We start from the raw sequence: 19,387 nt of genomic DNA, 5'->3' as shown, positions 1-19,387 counted from the left end.
CCTGGTACATTAGCATTCGGAGCTCACTGACTTCAATCTCCGTTGCAGTAAGAATTGAGTACATCTGTCGGTGTGGAAAGATAGTGCTCGGGCGTTGTGTACAGAGATTTCTTCCCAAGCAGGCTTTCAGATGGGAGAACTCTGTCTAATTTTTTTCCTGCCAGAAAGATAAAGGAGAGGGATGTTATTAACTAAAATGGGCCATTTGTAGGGGATAAAAACAGGAAATCCGTACAATGTTCATGCACCCGTCTTCACAACGCAGAGATTAAAATGTCACAAGCGACAGCTCTCGGGTAGCTTTAGCTGCTGCCTGTGTCATGGCATGAAAGCAGCAAGAATGAGGTGAATGTGATTGATCAGTGGCACAAAGCAGGGTCAGTGCTGGGTCCAGTCCTGTTAAACTCCTCCATCCGTGACCTCCACGAAGGACCAGAGGGATCCTTCAGCAAGTGTGCAGGTGACACAAAACTGAGGGGAGCGGCAGATACATCAAAGTTGGTGCTGCCATCCAGAGGGGCCTGGACAGGCTGGAGAAATGGGCTGACAGGAACCTCATGGAGCTCAACAAGTGCAAAGTCCTGCATGTGGGCAGGCACCATCCCATTGGAAAAGACCTGATGGGAACCAGTCTTCTGGAAAAAAAAAAAAAACAAAAAACAAAAAACACTTTTGTGGGCACTTTCCCAGACAGGAATTTTGTCTGGGAGGGAGTGGAGAGTGGAGGCAGGGTGACACATGGCAGTGCCACCTTGGTTTAAACCAATTGGTTAACCAATTTATGGAGTGGTATCCTAAATTAATAAGACTGAAAGGAATTTTTGGAGGACCCTAGAGAGATTTTTGTCAGATGTTTGTTCTCAGAGCAGGTGAAGTATTTGGAATGGAAGGATGATCTCCGAAACACCGTGTTCTGAAAAGCCAGCATCTCTGCCACTTCATGGTCCTGCATTTTTCTCTCTGTCTTGAACATCATTTAGTCTGGAGAAGAGGAGGCTCAGGGGAGACCTTATTGCTCTCTACAACTACCTGAGAGGAAGGTGTGGGGAGTTGGGGGTCGGCCTTTTCACAGGTAACTAATGATAGGACTAGAGGGAATGGCCACAAGTTGCACCAGGGGAGGTTCGGGTTGGAAAGGAGGAGATGTTTCTTCTCAGAAAGAGCAGTCATCACTGGGACAGGTTGCCCAGGGAGGCGGTGGAGTCACCGTCCCTGGGGGTGTTCAAGGAAAGGTTGGACGTGGTGCTTGGGGACATGGTTTAGTGGGTGACATTGGTGGTAGGGTGGTGGTTGGACCAGATGATCTTGGAGGGCTTTTCCAACCGTAATGATTCCATGATCCCATTTAAATATTCCTCTTACTGCTTCCAGTGTTTTGCATTTGGTCTTGCAGCACTTAGAAATGCATTCTGTGCAATTAATTTTTGTGTATTTGAATTTAGAGTGCATTATGAATTCCCGTGCTTGAAGCTTTATCTGATATTAGTTCTCCTGTATGAAATCCCACTGCTCTGTTTGTGGTTCTCCATCACCAGCAGCTTTACTTTTGTGAAGCATGCGTGCACGTGCATATGTGTGTGTTAGAAGGCATTTTATTCGGTCCTTGTCCTTGGGATGCTACGTTTAAACTTCCCCAGTTCTGAGGCATCAAATTGACCAGGTGTCAGATCTCTAGCTTTTAATTCCTGAGGTTATGTCATGTCAGAACAACCCATGCTGTTTGTGCATTCCAGCGAATCTGGAATTCAAAACTGTTCCTTGTTTTGACTTCCCTGAGAGTAAAAGTTTCCAAGTGTGCGAAGGGAAAATGATGGCATTATTCCCTGCTGGTACGAAATGCAGACGGCCTTCCAGCATCTGCTTGCAGTAGTCAATGGGGACATGTTTCCCCCCGGTTCTGTCATGTTTGGTAAATAGTTGGTTGGCAGAAATGAGACATCTTTCTTCTGCGGTCTAGGAAAGCATGGTTTTGATACTTTGATTTAAACCATTTGAAATTATGTTATTTAAATCAGGAAGAAAAAAAATATCTTGGTGCTATTTCCACAGTCCTGGTGCAAAATCCACGATGTGATTGCTTCCCACAGTTCTGTTCATCAGTGTCATGGAAAACCAGGGAGGAACAGTCAATGCTAGCCTCTGTTCTGAGGACATGGTAACTATAAAAGGAATCTATCATGTATTATTTACAAAGTTTAGATTCTGGTTGCTTTCTTACAGTTGAGGGCAGTATAGTTTAGTTAAACTTCATGCTGTGAATTCAGCCCCAAGTTCCTGTGTGCCTAGCAGAGCCTTGCAAGGTCACAAACTTGCAAGGTCACAAAATATATAAAATCCAGATATATCCAGATAAAATCTGGATATAAAATCCAGAGTGCCCGTGTATCCTTACCACAATCACATACTGTGCTGAACATCCTTAGTCACTGGATTATTGTAATAGAATAGCAATTCACCGTGAGAATCCTTAGCAATATTACTTCTCTCTTCTTCCAGGCTTTATGGTAAAGTGGAGTGAATTTTCAGAAGAGCTTTTTACTTTGAAGCCAATGTATCTCTAAATCATTAATTACTTCATTGTGTTGTTCTGTTTAGTTCTTATGTCGGCGTGAAAATAGTCTGAAATCTCGCATGAAGTAATTGTTCTCTCCAGTTAATTACCACTAAAGGTGAGGGAAAAATTAATAGGCTCTCATTTTGTGTGTTTGTGCTCTCTTTTTTTGTGAATTTGTTTATCCAGCCATCCAATAAAACACTTGGTTTCACTTTTGGATTTCAGGTACGTATTGCTTCCAAAACGTGTGTCCCCTTTAAAAGGTGACAGTCTTAAAAAGTGGTCAAATTTAGTGTATCAGAGGAAGCACATGAGAATGAGTCTCACTTTGATGTAACTGGGTATGTTTGTCTGAGTTAATGAAACCTTTGCTTTCAGTGTGTAAAATGTTTTGGCTTGGAGAATAGAACAAATGACTCCATAGAAGTACTACTAAAAATGTGTGAAATACATAAACTCTTTACTTGCAATAATCCTTTCTGTATGTTACAGGTTTAATATATTTCCTTCTCCGAATTGTATATTTTGTGAAATGAGTACCTTTATTTATCTTTAGGTTCCTTCAGACAAGTCGGAATCCTTTGCATCCATGCTGAGGCGTTCACCTTTGATTCAGATGGGGCCTGCCAAAGATAAAATTGCCATTGGTCAAATATTCCACATTGTAGAAGACGACCTTTACATAGATTTTGGTGGCAAGTTTCACTGTGTGTGCAAAAGACCAGAAGTAGATGGAAAGTAAGTAATAAAGGTATGGTAAGCAAATAAATAGGGGAATGATGAACTGAAGAGCCTAAGCAATTTGATTTTTTTCAGGGCTGAACTTTCATAGTTTGTGTGAATTGTGTGGTTTAAACTAGGGAAGTTAATATGTTCATTCTGCACAGCATTTTATCACAGACAGATCTGTCTAGCTCAGAAATCATTCTTTTGTATGCAAATTCCTTTGTAAACTTGCTTTATTGATATCTACATTATTCATGAAGACCAAAGGAAGTTACTTTTCTTTGAGATGTAGGTTGTTCACAGAACGCCAGTTACAGTTCTGAAGTAACTTGCTGGCATTTTCTGTTCTGTGTTCATTTGAATATACAAGTTAACAGCATTTTTCTTCTGCTGAAGTGCATGTTGGCAGCAAATTGATAATGGACTGCATAGTTTTGTGATAGGATGACGTTATGTGTGTCTATGATTTCACTTTTGTGTGTTTGATTCAACAAAGCTAACAGGTTCTTCAGTTTGTTCTGTGCAAGTAACTAGATTGTTAGAATTTCAGTTAAAGAAACTTAGTTATAATATTGCTTCAATTACAGATAAGGAGATCTGAGTTTAAGAGGTTATTACTGTAAGAGAAGCATCAGCTTTTCATAGTAAAGGTAGTAAACCTTATCCATCTACCTCTGTAAAATGAGCTTAGTATTTATTCCATGGGAGAAACCTCTGTTCTTTGTGAGAGAGCATAGGATGTGTGAATGGAAAGCAGACTGATCGAGTCTTGCTTTCTTCAGTTCTCAGTTGCTTTGCGGCAGCTGCAGGTGAGAAGGAGCTTGCTTTTTTTTTTTTTTTTTAATTTCCGTAAAGGGAAGCCCTGTCTCTTGTCTCATTTCCACTTGTGCAGTAGGTTTCACCTTCTGACCGGTGGGGCTTTTGTCACTAGGAAAAGGGAAATTGTTATTACCTGAGTTGGTAAAACAAGCATTATTTCTTGAAATACTTGGAAGCTTTGTGAATGTGGAACTTTAGTCCTGTACAGACAGTAAGCCTTCTTGTGCAGGAACTATCTATTCTAAATATACGAACGTGAGGTGACATACTGGGGAGTTTGCACGTTATTTGGCTGATCAGACAGTCCATGGCAGATACCCACCATGGCTCTGTCTTGGTCTTCTCTCTGATTCTCACCTGTAACTCTCAGCTGTCTCTGCCTGTGGGATAGCACAGCTGCATGTGTTCCTGCTGCTCCTTGCTTAGGGTGCAGCTCCCATTATCTTGTCCCAGGTTTGGGGAACAGGCAACTTCTCGTATTGTCTTTAAGTCCCTAGCACAATTTATTTACCTGGTGAGTGCTAAGCCCACCATTCCCTGCTTCCTCCTGTGTGTCTCGCTTTGTCCTGGTGTTCTGTAATAGCGGGGTAATGAGATGAAGTGTGGGAAAGAAAGGTATTTCAATGAAATGTGTCTTGCTGAAAAACCTCACAAGTAGACAGGTGTTTTGGTCTGTCCATGGTTTTCTTTTAACTCCTCTCTTTTTGCTCCTAATGCTGTGTTTCTGCTCTGTCAGCACAGGCTGTGGTGCTGGTGTAGGAAGTGAAGCCCAAGGAAATGTGTAGGAGTGGGTGCTTCAGAGTTCTCTGTTGAACGCTGGGAGCATAAACCTGGCCCTGAGAGCATCTAGGCCAATAAAACTTTTTGGCTGTGTGTCGTAATGATAAAAACAAGTCGATCCCCATAAGGCTTGGTCATGCCTGTCCCCTGCCTTTGAGTGGCAGTAGAGAGAGGGACATAAAGAGTCTGGGCATTTTTAATGAGATAAGATTTGGAGCTAAAGTTGGTAGGTACTTCACCTGATGGCACAGGCAATATCCACAACACCGAGAACGTTGTGGCAGTGTTGGTACTGATGGACCCATGGACCCCCCAGCATTCATTGAGATGTAGGAGATTGATTCAAATCCTGTTTCTCATCAGTTCAGTCTTGGAACCTGAACTTGTTGATGGTCTCTTAAATGTTTAAATGCCATACAGACCTAATCCTCTAAATAAAAATATTTTTATTAGGAAATAAATAATTGAAATAAATCTCACCCTTTTTCCAATTCATTATGTCTCTGTAATTGAAATTCCTAAAATTTATCTGGATTTTTCAAGGAACACAGTTGTGGGCAATCTTTTGTTCTGTTGTTTGTTGTTAGCTTGTCATAAGGTGCTGAGTCATGTAACATATTTGTTCCAGTCCATTTCTAAGGGGATTTATAATGTGAAACTTGCAGATTACTTGTGGAATCAAAAATAAACCCAGCAAACTTCTATCTTAGCTGCATATATCATCGATAGTACTGAGGTGCTGCTGAGTTTGGATCTCATGACTTATTAAAATGTAGTGGGAAGAATATGCAAGCAAATGTCGTTGCTTGTACAATTGCTTTGATCTGTGTACTTAGTAAAGACAGAAGCTCATTGATTCCCTGAGTAAAGTTTGCCTTACAAAAACAAATATAATCTTTTCATATACTGGCTTCTCAGTAAGTGTGAAGGCTTAATGTCTTGTGCATTGCTTGTTAAAGCACCTTGAAATGAGATGTTACTCCCTTTGGAAGGGTATAGCTGTTTTAGATCACCAGAAAAAGGGGCAAAACAGTGCTGCAGTACCTTCTTCCAAAACTTGAAAAGAATTCAGTAGAATTTGCAATGTGTGTTTAGGTCTGTACTTACTTTGGTGACTGCCATAAGACTTTGATACTGTTATTTCTGTGAATTCCCTTGCTGACAGAAGTGACATTATCTCTGTGTCTTACTGGCATGTTATCAGTAGGACTGTTTACTGTTTTGTTCACAAAATATTTATTGTTTGTGCCAAGGAGAAAGAAGTGCACATTAATCTACAGAAAACAGATGATTTCTAGAAGGCCATCAATTCAGGACCAAAGAATCAGATTTAATCTTCAAATATGGAAATACTTCATACAAGTTTTATGCAGTCTGCCTTGTGAGCATGGCTATTCTAGTATCTGTATTCTAACGCTGATCCTTGCTTTTTCTATATTGTCTCTTCAGGCATTCAGTAACTTACCCAAAATGTTAGTTTAGAATTGCTGCGGGGGAAAACCCTTTCTCTTGCCATTTCTGTAAGGAGGCATCTTCATGAGAACATGTGCTGTTGGTACTTTCTTAGTTCTTACGCTTTTTGAGTTCTCACCAGAACTCGACTATTTGCTTTGATACTATAATTTAGTTTGCTTTTTCTTATGTAATGTTCTTTGATCTTTGAAAGTGCTGGAAGTTACTTGAAAAAAACAAAATCCTGCTTGAGGTTCTTCTCCGAAAACCTGGTTCTCTTAACCTGCTAAGTCCTGATCCTGACCGCTGTGATTTTTTGGGACATGCAAATGAAAGACCCTGCAGTTCTACTGCCTCATGGCAATCAGGATTTCATCCTTAACACTGTCTTTGCTGAAGGCGTAACTATAGAAACAGATGTCCTTAGCTTGGCAAAGTTGAAGCAGCTACCTGAATATATTTTTGTGTCAGCTCTTCTAAAGTAATTTTTCAACCTTAAAAACAAAAAAGGTAAGCTAGTAAGTAAAAGAAATCTTAAAACAGTAGTGGTATGGAATTTAAACTGAATGAACATTTGAATTACTTTTTTGCTGCTTGTTTTCTTTCTTCCCACTGTCTCTGCAAAAGCTGTTTCATAGGTTTGCAAAAAGCATATTTTATCAGTATTGATTGTTTTGAGATTGTAAGCATAAATCAGCTTAGAAACCAAAGGTATTGTTGGAGAAACGTCACAGGCATCAGGCAGGGATGTATTTGGTTATAAATATCAACAGCAGGTTGCTGTCTGGGATTTACTTCATGTGACAAAAGTACTTATTACCGTTATGATCTCAGGGTCTTACTTAATATGTGCTGTACTTTTAAAACATAGACTAATTAATAAATACACGTTTCTTGTTATGCTTTGGTTTAAATGCTGTATTAATTTTGAGTTATGACAACATTATACAGAACTCTGTGAAGCATGCAGAGATCGTACGAATGGCAGAAAGGGTCTCTAGGAAAGCCAGGGTAAAGTAACTTTTCAGCTCTAGGAAGAATATGATGTTTTTTCCCCTTTCTTTTAACATGCAGAGGAAATGAAGTGTCATTCTTCGATCTCCAAATGAGCAACACTTTAATCCATGGTGAAAAGTTGCTGTTATAACCTGCTGCTGCCATTATCAGATGGAATTCTTAAGAACCAGAAAATGTGGGAAGGGGTTGTGCTGACACTGCCTGATACATGGTCTGCACCTGTACTGTTAATGACCAATTCCCATTCAAAGCACAAAGGCTTTCAGCAATTTTCTGAAATGCAGGATTGTAGGACCAGCTTCCAGAGAGGATTAAGCTGCACCTTTCCATGCCAGGGTAATGAAGCTTTATTTTCAAAGCCTGCTTTAAAACCCTCCAGCAACTCCAGTATTATCAGGCTATAGGATCAGAAAGACACTTCCTTTAGGTTTGGGTGTGCAGCTGGTGCAGGGATTTCCAGTATGTCCTCTGGCAATTTTACTTGACACCTTTTATACTGTGCATATTTGCCAAACTTAAATAGTAGAGAAGGGAAGAAATCATTTGATGCCGGCTGCGATTTAGATCATGACAGCTTAATGAGCATCCTAAAACATTACCTAATGTTGTTTTGGTAAACTGTATCAAAATGTTCATGCCGTTTGAATGGTTGCCAGAGTGAATTTTATTTGGGAAACATTTTAAATTCTTCTCTTTTTGTTCTATTTTTACAATATTTTACAGATAAGGGCAGAGTGGAATCCGATTAAAAATCCTGTATCTTTTGAGTCTGGGTAAGGAGAGTAAGTCTGGGTGTTTTATAGCAAATTCATTTATTAAGGCTGTCTTAACTTAGACAAAACTTTAACAGCTCTTAAAAATGATTAAAAAAAAAAAGTTCTTCACAAAAAGGTGCACAGAGGAATCTGCGTGGGGGAGGATTTCAATAAGACAACGTTTGGTTTAGTTCCAGTTTGTGTGTTCAGCTTAAGTTACTGTGCATTAAGCTAGGCATGAGTTTGGAGTTAGCTACTCCACTGCCATTCCATGTGAATATGCTTCTTGAGCAATTACTGCCCCTTTCAGCCAGAACCTGACATAAAGCACAGTACAGAGCAATCTGCCTTGCCCCCAGTGTGCACTCACAGAAGGAAAGGTGCCACTGTATAGGAAATTCACCCTTTGCCTGCTGAGCATTTGTTTCCCTGACTGTTGTGTGCAAGATTACTGTGGGAAGGTTCAGAGAGGCAGTGGTAAAGACATCATCTTTCCAACTCTTTTCTTTCAAATTAAATAAAGACCAGACAACTGGCAGGAGTTAGCATTTTCATAGCTGAGTTCTGTTAATGTTTGTAGATACTCCCGTTGACATAATTTCATTAATCTATTTAATACTTTGTGGCTTTTCCTTCATTAGGGGCTTTTTAAAAATTAAAACATTTGCTTTCCTTCTGATCGATGCTAGCTGCTTGAGTCATCGGTTCCCTTATAAAAAAACAGTGTGCATTTAGGCCAAAAAATGAAGAGATTTTTATGAAAGTAAAGATTTGTTTCAGATGTCTGGAGTGCTGCTTTAAACACTGTAAATAAAGCATGGCGATGCTGTCTGTCCTTTTTCAGTGCACCTTTCTTTTGCTCTAAGTGTTCATTTTAACCCTTACAGTACTCGAGAGTAGGCCTTAAGGTGAAAACCTTGGCACAAAAGAGGTGTTGAACACCTGAGCCTTTTCCATGCACCTTGTTTCAAGGTTCCCTGTCTCACTGAGCATGGGTGATGATGTCTTCTCTTCTGCTTCAAAACAGTGATGTTAGACTTCCCTCTTTTTCTGTCTGGAAGGTAAGAATGGTATGGAGAGAGGAAAGGAGAGGGTTCGTACCCCAGGCCTTTGTAAGGGGTGAAGAGAGAGGATGAGATAGGCTTCAACATGAGAAAAGGGGGGCACTTGTTGGAAATCATAAGTGCACGATCACAAAGGTGCTCTATGAACATGTGGATAGGGGAGAGAGAAGCTAGAAACATCCTGGCCGTTGGGAAAAATGAATGGAGAAGAAGAAAAGTAAGGCTGGGGAATCTCCAGTGAAACCTTTGCATAGCTAGCTATGAAGGTGATGCACAGAGGCATGCTCCAGAGGAAAAGGAGGGCAGAGTCAGGTCAGCATCATTTAAAGAGACGCAGGAAATTCATGACCTTCTGGCAGCTTGGCAAATCGTACAGCTTTCACGTCAAACTTGTAATGTTGATGGTACTACTGCTTAAAAAAAAAAAAAAAAAAAAAAAAGAGTAATGTGATGTATAAAGGAAGCAAGTCTTGCTGCAGCAATGCTGATTTTAGTTTTACATGTTTGTTTTTACAGTGGTCTATTTCCTTTTTACTATCTGTCGCCAGCTAAATGCCATCTATGTGTGGTGTGTAATTCTCGAGGGGAAAGAAGGAAATTGCTAACAAGCAGTATGAAGGCTACAATAAGAGTGATGCTTTTGCAAGTACAATTTTCAAATTCCTGCAGATGCAGAAAAAAACAAGTCATTTGAAGGGGACTGAAAACCCATAGAAACGTAGTACTGTTTTTTTCAATCTTAATATATATTGAAGGTACTGAAAAAACGCACGCCTTACTGAATCAATGTGCAAAATTACTTTTTATTTCCATGGTGTAACGTTGGCATAGAAAAGGCTCTAGGACTGCTGAGGAAAATTTTAAACTCCCACCAGTGTTAAGTGAGGAAAATGACAACAGCAACTATGCTAGCAGCATTTTCTCATTCTATTTATGTATTCGATTTATTGCTGATCGGTGTTCATTGGTGTTCATTGGTACCTTCCTCCTTTGCTGCTTCCCTCCTTCAGTTATAGTTTTTTTTCCCAACAGATCGGCCTTTTCCTCACAAGCCTTTTCTAGTAGTAAGCACACTGTAGGAAAATTATAATGAGATGAAGTAAATGTGCAGCCATTCTCTTACATGAACTGAATTATCTTCCGTCCTTCCTTAATTTTTTGATGGCATTTCCTCGTTCATGTGGTCTGATACTGCTATTTGTATTGGTACGTTAAGCTCCTTGCAGTCTTGTTTTCTGTATTCTTTTTTCCAATGCTGATTTCTAATGCATATTATAAATATACAATTCGGTTCATTTATCATTAATTGCAGTTTTATATTATTATATTCAGTATTGTATGTTAATAAGCTTTTTTTTGGTTCACAGATTATTGCTCACCTCTTTACCAGTGAGTTTTCCAAATGAACTGTTAGAATTTGCAGTTTTATTTTGTGCTTTTAAGCAGTTACCATGTTTTAGGGGTGGCTGTATTGTAGCAGTACATGTATTCCTTCCAATGATGCTTCTGTAAAAATTAATAAATCATTTTTGCTCTTTTATATATAATGAAAGCAGAAATTGCATGATTTACTAAAATACGTATTAACATTGCATGTAATCAGCAAGAACTTACCATTCACACAAATTGCTCTATTATTTTGTCATCAGATCAGATTTTTTAAAAACATTTCTTGCCTATTGAAAACAGCGTCAACAAAACCAATAAACCCATAGTGGCGTAAGTAAACAGCCAAGGAGGATTTGGTAAGATTGGATAACTGTGATTTCTTTTGCAACTATAACTTCAAATGGTTTAAGTCCATAAGCCCATCGGTGCCATGTTGCTAGTAAATTTGTAACACCAAGTAACTCCCCAAAGTCAAAAAGTCTTTGTACTTGCCTACTCCACCCTCACCTTCTTCAGCCTCAAAGCTGCGCTACCCATTGAGTAAGCACTTATTTATTGCAGGGACAAATTCCTCTGTACTTTGAAGGGTCTTAGAACATCTTATTTTTGACTTATTGAATAATTGCGACCAGGTCAAACTTGCTGAAGTACAAAATGAAGTTCACACACGCTTTCCTGAATCTTTTCCAAGTTGTATCTTTTATGGAAAACATCATCAGACAGCCAGACTCCACGCTGTGAAAACCAGTCTCTAGCTGTGATTAAAAGTACCAGAATGTCATGTTGAAATTCTCTTAGGACCAAGGTGGTTGGCACCAGTCATCAGCAAACTTGGCTTTTGGCACTCCAGCCAGCCTTCGGTCACAAACTTTGCCCGAATTCCAGGGAGAAATGGTAAGCAGGACTGATCTTGTCGTCCTGTTCCCACATACCACTTCTGCGACTTGAAAAGGAAGCCTTATTGTTTATGTTTAAGACAGCTAAACTCAAGGAGGTGGCACGAACTCCCTTTTCTACAAAGCTTCCATATAGTGCAATTCGCTGTTGCTCCTAGCCCAAACAATGCATGCGGTGCCACTGTGTCTGCTGCTGAACAATTTCAGCTTTCTTTTCAAAAGCATGCTCACAGAGTAGCCATGTGATTGCAAACTCAGGCTGTGTACTTCGGCAAATAACCTCTAACTTATTTATAGCAGTGTGCATTGCTGAAATTATAGCATTTTTATCCCCTATGGACATAGCTTATTATTTGCTTGGTTACTTTACAATTGTGCCTGTTTTTGCCACCCACTGTAGATCGTTCTTCAGTGGTTATTCTCAACCACAAATTGAGGTGTTGGCTTCTTGTGGTTCTGTAATACACAAAGACTCTGCTTCCAGAGTTCCTGGAGCCCAAAGCGTGTAAACATTTTTTGGACTGTAAATTTTTCATCACAGATAGATACTCCGGGGTTTGGTTAATGTAGTAATAGCATGGGACAGGTGTTGGTTATCACACGTACAATTCATCAGCATAGACCCAGGATTACTGCCACAGCAGTGCATGCTGTCCTGCAAATCCCTTTTTTTGTCTCTGTTTTTCATTTCTGTCATCAGTTTGGAGTAGCAGAGGGTTATGAGATTTGATGGCCTTTGGAGGAAACAAACAAACAAGCAAAAAAAAAAAAACACAACACAAAGCAAACCTCAAAAAACTAGCAGCATTTACTGGTGAAAACTTTGTGCCAGCCCTGCCTTCCCAGGGCATCATGATAAATGGAGATGGAATATGCTGTATAAAACATCTTGGGAGAACAAAGCAGTCTATAGGTGGCCTGGGGCTCTTTTGGCAGTGTCAAGGCCTGTAAATACTCGTTAAGCCACACATTTTCTCATATGTGGACGTGCACACACACACGATAGAAAACAAAGCTTGGGAAACTTACTACTGCATTGGAAGGCTTGAGTGCTGTCTGTAGGAGACGAGGTAGGTTAACTCTCTCTTTTGCCCTAATTCAGATACTGGATGTCAAGAACTGTAGAAACTAGAATTATACACTCATTATTAAGGTTGTTTCTAGTATTTTGTTCTGAAACCCATGAGAGTAGGTGACTTAAATCTTTATATGCAATCTGTTTGGAAACTATTTTTTCCACACTACGATAAAGCCTTGCTGTTGGCACGTGGGGAGGCGCTGCCTGACTGAAATACCTGTAGTAATGTCAATTACCTCAACAGCCAGATAAGGCTCTAGGAATGTCAGCCATCCCAGGTGCAGAAGATTGCGATTCCTGGTGCAAGCCCTGGCCCTCCCCATCCCGTTGGACTGAGGGTCTCAGGCTGGCAGCTGGCGAGGTAGCAGCGCGCCAGGTACGTAGCTGTCGTGTACTCCTCGGGGGTGCAGGGAGCTGGGCTGTGCTCCACCACGCAGCAGAGCAAGGTCCAGATGTTCGTGGCTTAATTTCTGCCCACACTGATGCATTCCCGTAGCACAGGCGAGGGCAAACCAGCCCAGGTTGCTGAAGCAGTGTAACTGGTCAGGTGTAACTGAGGCCTCGACCCTCTCCTTAGCATAATGAATTCATCTGCAGTGCTGCCCGGCTGCAGCCTTTGGTTTCAGTTCGGTAGCCAGCTGCGCCTCAACTAGCTCGTGGCGCAGTCCGGTGAGAGGTGCAGACTTGCCCAAATACAGAAGCTGTTGAGTTGCTAGGTTGAGAAATTGAATTAATTACTGTTAGGGCCAAATGTGAATTGCAAGGCTTCGTATAGTATGGATCCCACTCTGCAAAATTAATGCTATCGTATATCTCTAAACCAAAGAGTGGTAATTATTCATCCCTTCGGAACAGAGAGTCTGAGAAGGGGATTAGCACAGCTAGAGGAATGCTCTGCAGCTGATATATGAACCTCAGGGTGTTCAGACAGCATTAGTTAAGCCTTCCACAAATCATGAAATTAAAGTTGGGCTTCTTGTTTTTTTCTCCCAGTTTCTTTTTGGGTTTGTATCACTTTTTTTTTTTCCTTAAACACTGTAGACTAGGAATTTCTAATTAAACCAACATTTTTAAAAAGGCAATAGAGCATCTTTTACCTTTCCTATGCAGACAGGCTGAGGGAGTTGGGGTCATTCAACCTGGAGAAGAGAAGGCTCTGGGGAGACCTTACAGCAGCATGACAGTACCTAAAGGGAGCCTGAAACGGGATCACAGGAAGATCTGTCTGAGCATCAGGAAGCCCTTCTGTGCTGTGAGGATGATGGAGCACTGGCACAGGTTGCCTAGGAGGCTGCTGAGCCTCCTCTGGAGATGTTATAAAGCTGCCTGGATGTGGTGCTAGGCAAGCAGCTGTAGGTGTCCCTGCTTGAGTGGGGGTTGGACCAGAGGTGTCTTCCAACCTAAGCTGTTCTGCAGCTCTAAGATAATAACTTGATAGAAAATCTGCCTGCCAGACCAAAAGCAGGCAGGCCATAGATGCTTTGGTCATACATTTGTATTTGTTGTCAACTGCAATAAGGGGGATGTTTCATCAAAGCGAGCAGTGGGTGTTGACTGCCATTAGGAATAAGCTGAAAAGTCTGATAAAATTAACTTTGTCAGCTACTCCTACGCATGGAATCCCTGAAAGATGCTCGTCATCCACTGACGCATCATGTAGCTCCTTCACAGCCTATTTAGTTGCCATTATCCAGCCTAGACACAAAAGCAGATAAATTCCTAGTGGGACAGGTAAATCTTCTAAGGTTGGGTGTTTTGAAACTGTGTATGGGATTCAGCTTCTTTGCTAATATTAAATAGTTCTGGAAGTCTAAATAGAAAGAGAAAAAAATGTATTTAGAGGCAAAAATAATACATCTGTGTGGGACTAGAATGGGAATGGACTGTAATTTTTTTATCAGATGTTTTCGTAGAAGAAGCAGAGGTAGCAGAAGTACTGAAGCAACACTCAACTTGATGCAATTACCGGGTAAAGAGCTTCTGACAGAGCATTGCTACCACTGCTTTTGCCTACCTGATTTTCCTAAATATTCAAGATGAAATTTAAAGTCTTAGGCAGGTATTGCTGCTGTGCTGGAAGATAAGCAGTGTAAGACTCATTTATTAAAAAGAAAAAAAGTATCTCTAGTCTGTGAGTACTCCATAGCTGTTAAAATCTGTCTTAATACATTTTGGAGTCTGTGTGTGGTCACTGCTGCCGTGGTGCTGTCGGCAGCCTGGGAACGGCAGCAGCCGAGAGGAGTTGTTGCTTTGTGGACTTGCTGAACATGCCTGTGATTTGTGGACACTGAAGTATGATAGTCATGGAACTTTTTTTCCTAACAGAAATGAAGCTTTTTCCCTTGTGATAGTTGTCAAGATGGAATTTATGGAATTTTCCCATTTTCCTTGCTTAGCATTTCACAAGTATTCATTTTTATCAAAAGGACTGAACATCCAGCCTCCCAGCCTGGGTAAGAAATAGTAACTAGTCCCCTACCCCCCAAGCACATACCATGTCCTCTAAGTCCTGAAGGAATTGTTCTGAAAAATCCTGGAGATGTTGTTTAAATGAACTGCGTTGAGACTTGGCAGCCTCTGATACCATGGAGAAGTGCACGTGATTTGGTCACAGTGCGTGGTCATATACCCACTTAACCAAGAAATCGAGATGTGTCTCTGAAGGTGGAGAAAGAACCACTGGATGAAATGAAAAATTGCCTCTCACTTATTAAAGTTTGGTGACTTCTTGTTAGTAGTGTATGTGGAAAAGAGCTTAGGCAATTTTTCCTTTATTAATGATATTACAAGGAGGAGTGAAGGAGGAATGAAGGATTGCTTGTTTGTTCTTTATGAAACCTCTTGCTCTAGTCTTTATTGTCACAGTAATTAGTGGGCTCTTCCAAAGATAATGAGATCTTATTAACCAGTTTCACAGTTGGTATAAATCTATGCAGAGGCTGTCTTTACTGAAATGCATAGTGTACGTGTTTGACACTTCTGAAATCTTCCAGGACTAATGGAGTATCAGTTTTAAAAATTAAAATACTTACATCGTAACCCTCTACAACATTAAGTCCCAATCAGACTATTTAGGTCTTTTCCATACATTGTAAGGAAATATGTGTAGCTATATGAATTTAATAGCATATGAATTTATTTTATTTGTAATTTGTACTCATTAACTTAAAATATTTATGTAGAGATCTTAATCTGAAGGGTAATTATAAGTTGATTGCTGATCTGACCTCCACCTACAGAGTTCATGGCCTTTTTTTCCTATGACTTTATATATTTGAAATTACCTAAAAACGTTTGAACTTTTCAGATAGGGTAGAGCCTGCTCCCTCTCACTCCTCTTCAGGCGCCCAGCACCAGTCTGGTCTATTCAGCGACTAACTACGAGAGTTTTCTCCCCCTGAAGCCTTTCGAGGCTGTTCTTGGCAGCTGTCTTTGAAAGGGTTCCTGTAGATGAGAATGAAATGCTCTCTGCTTCCTCCAGACAGAGCTCCGTAAACAAATGGTGAGCCTCTGCTTGGCAGGGCATTGCCTGGCCACGGCTGCCAGCGCTGTGGGGGACACAAAGCCGCAGTGATGCACGGCAGAAAACAATATTCCTTTTGGGGTCTTTCCTTCGCTTGAGTTACACATTGCTGTAAGGCAGAGGTTCTTGAAATATTGGTCTGCTTCCGCACGATGTATTAACAGTACGCTAAGCTTTGGCCTGGTGTGCATGCCAATTTTCACTGATGGGTTTAGCTAAGTCTGTGGATTATAGGAAGCCAGTGGGAAGGACTACTGCATAGCTGGGGTGGTTAGGCTAGGTCTAACTTGCTCAGCAGTGATTTCAGCTAAAGGCAAAAAAAAAAAAAAAAAAAGAGTTTTGCAGCAAATCAGAATTACTCTGTTGGAAAAAAAAAAAAAAAAAGATGGAGCAGTTTATTTCTCCATTTTTTTCTTCTCTCATCATAGGGCAAACTTGGATATGAAGGTTTGTCTTCATTACAAAAATTGTGCTCTATGTTCCTGCTTCATTTACCAGCCTGTGGATCTGTGAGCACTTCCGTGCTAGGGTATGCAGTAGCGCTAACAGTAGTTGAAAGGTGAGGATTTTCCTCCTTTGAAGCGAACTAAAAATTGTCCATTCGGGATTGTGATTGATCAGGTTCTTGGTAGGCTCGCAGGCATACTTTGGCACTCGCACAAACGTTTGCCTACTTTATGTACTCAGTGCCAGCCTGCTCAAATGCAGTCACATGTCTTATATCTAGTGTTCAAAGCAGGCGTGTCTACTTTAAATAAAGCCACATGTAAATATAAAACGTAAAAATTCTTGGGCTATTTTAAAATAATGGTGATTGTCTTCACATATCTTTCAGGTTACTCGTTCACAACTCATTTGCCAAGAGCAAAAGTCATGGCTTCAGATTTGAAAAAATCTTGAGCTCACACATAATGAAACTTTCAATTTGTAGGATTTAATTATTTTCTGGTATTAACAACACTATTTTTTAATATTTTGTGTCTTTCTTCTATAACTGTTTATTTTTTTCTTATTGGGTAATAACGAGAGTCCAGCATTTTGAGCTTAAAAAATAAAATTGAAAAAGCAGTAGAAAAAGTACTTGTACTATCTTCTTGGTTATTAATGCTAAAATGAACCAAGTTCTTGGTATTCCATTCATGGAAGTCCATGGATTTGTTTAATTTAAAATGCTTTTTTTAAAAAATAATATTGTTTTCAAACCAATTCAAAGTCTTAAAACATGCTGAACATTTCTTTCACTCTGACTGTATCATGAATGACTTTACCGATACCGTGGTCTGCACGAGGTAGAGCCTTTGCTCATACCCTTATTAAATCTGAATCTTGGTGCTAATCATTCCAAAGTGGAAACACTTTTTGCAAGCAATGACTTCAGTCCTGCTTATTTGGTTTTATACTGGGATATATGAAGCAGATGAATCTTAACAGCTTTGCCTGCAGTACTGTGCTCAGCTCTGGGGCCTGCAGCATAAGAAGGACATGGACCGGTTCGAGGGGGTCCAGAGGAGGTCCACATGGATGATCAGAGGCCTGGAGTACCTCTCCTGTGAAGTCAGGCTGAGGGAGCTGGGGTTGTTCAGCCTGGAGAAGAGAAGGCTCTGGGGTGACTTTACAGCAGCCTGCCAGTGCCTAAAGGGGGCCTGGAAGAAAGCCAGGGAAGGGACTCTGTGTCAGGGGGTGTAGTGATAGGACAAGGGGGAAGGGCTTTAAACTAAAAGAGGGGAGATTTAGATTAGGTATTATGAAGAAATTCTATACTGTGAGGGTGGTGGGGCACTGGCACAGGCTGCCCAGAGAAGCTGTGGCTGCCCCATCCCTGGAGGTGCTCAAGGCCAGGCTGGATGGGGCTTTGGGCAACCTGGGCTGGTGGGAGTTGTCCCTTCCCATGGCGGGGGGGGGAACTGGGTGATTCTTATGGGTCCCCTCCAACCCAAGCCATTCTGTGATTCCATGACATTGTGCCACAGGGCTCTTCTTAAACACGCTTGTAAGGAAGGCTGACAGGGCACCGTGGCAGACACTTACCCCACATAGGCTGGCAGAAGCCCCGTCTCCGTTGCTGGTGTGCTTCTGCTGCCTTCCTTCTACGTCTCTGTGCAGTTTCGTGTCAGGAGTCTGCAAAATACTTCAGTAGTCTGTTTTCCAAGAGTGCCTCTGCTGAACAGCTCTGCAAACACCAACCACGGTAACGAATTGATTTCTTCTTACCAGGATGCTCACAATGGCTGTGGCCTTTAGAGGCCAGGTTGCCAGGATTTCCAGATAACAAGCCTTTATTATCACTAGCCAACATTTCAAAACCTAGCAGTAAAGCATACAAAGGTAATAAAATGTTGCTGGCCATATTTTAGGGCAACTGCTTTCTTTTAATGCGCTTTGGAGCGGATGCGTAGTAGTATTTGCATGTAAATTGGTCTGACACATCCTCTCCTCCCCTCCGCCCCCCTTCTGCTGGGAGGGAAGAGCTCCCTACATAACACACCAGAAAAATTACGGGAGAGGGATATTCCTCCGTGGCATGTCAAAGCTGAGCACTGCCTGCAGGAAGGACTGATTCACTGCTTCTCTTTGCATTTGCACCCTACTGCAGGTCCTTAGCAGGCGATGGCTCAGAAACGCTGTTGCAATGTGGAATGTGATGCGCAGGGAGGGCAGGTGCTGCAGATGTCTATTATAGTCCTGCATCGGTGTGGGAGGGCTGTAATTACTCAGAGTGTGAAACTCGCTCCTGCAAGGGCATGTCTGCTGGTCCTGAGCAGCGGGCTGGTTATTCATTCACATGGCAGACAAGAAGCAATGGTGGAAAAGCCAAAAGCAGAAATCATTTAAATGTATCCAGAAATGAGTCGGCGTTAGCATCTTAGAAAAAGGAAAGAGACAGTCCATATACTACCAAAAGACAGTTAAATTATGCTTGAGTCTGCAAAATTATGTTACTCTGTGGCTGTTCAGTACTCATTGTGGTAGAAAGGAATAAGCCGCCCCTTGGGACTTTTCTAGGATATACCCAGGCTATATACATTCTTTTTTTTTTTCAAGCACCTTAAGATCAATTTTTCCAAATATGCTGAAAATGTTATGTTTGCATTCTCCAGTAGATTTATAACTTTATAAAAAATACTAGAGTCTTAGAAGGTTAGCTGTCTCCTAAACCATTCACCCATTTCTTTACTTAAATAAAATACTTAGTGCATTTCCTCTTCATCATCCACTGGTTTTCTGTACTGTGAGGAAAGACCAGAGAATGTTTATCTAAAGGACGCAGTCTGTGTAAAAAAGGGTTCTCCTCAGCAGTCTTATCTGTAGAGTCCATAAATGAGACTGAAGATTA

The 19,387-nt window shown here is 41.0% G+C and overlaps 1 protein-coding gene across 1 annotated transcript in view; it reads left to right on the top strand.

Moving 5' to 3' along the window:
- Positions 1-19,387, top strand: part of MRPS28 (mitochondrial ribosomal protein S28) — a 76,882-nt gene that overhangs the window by 13,795 nt on the left and 43,700 nt on the right. Inside the window, exon 2 of the mRNA XM_032181142.1 lies at positions 3,111-3,292. Coding sequence (XP_032037033.1) covers positions 3,111-3,292 — 182 coding nt within the window. The remainder of the gene's footprint in view (positions 1-3,110; positions 3,293-19,387) is intronic.

This window comes from Aythya fuligula, chromosome 2 (genome assembly GCF_009819795.1).
Source record: "Aythya fuligula isolate bAytFul2 chromosome 2, bAytFul2.pri, whole genome shotgun sequence".
Lineage (NCBI taxonomy): Eukaryota > Metazoa > Chordata > Aves > Anseriformes > Anatidae > Aythya > Aythya fuligula.
This window is presented reverse-complemented; position numbering and strand designations above follow the sequence as displayed.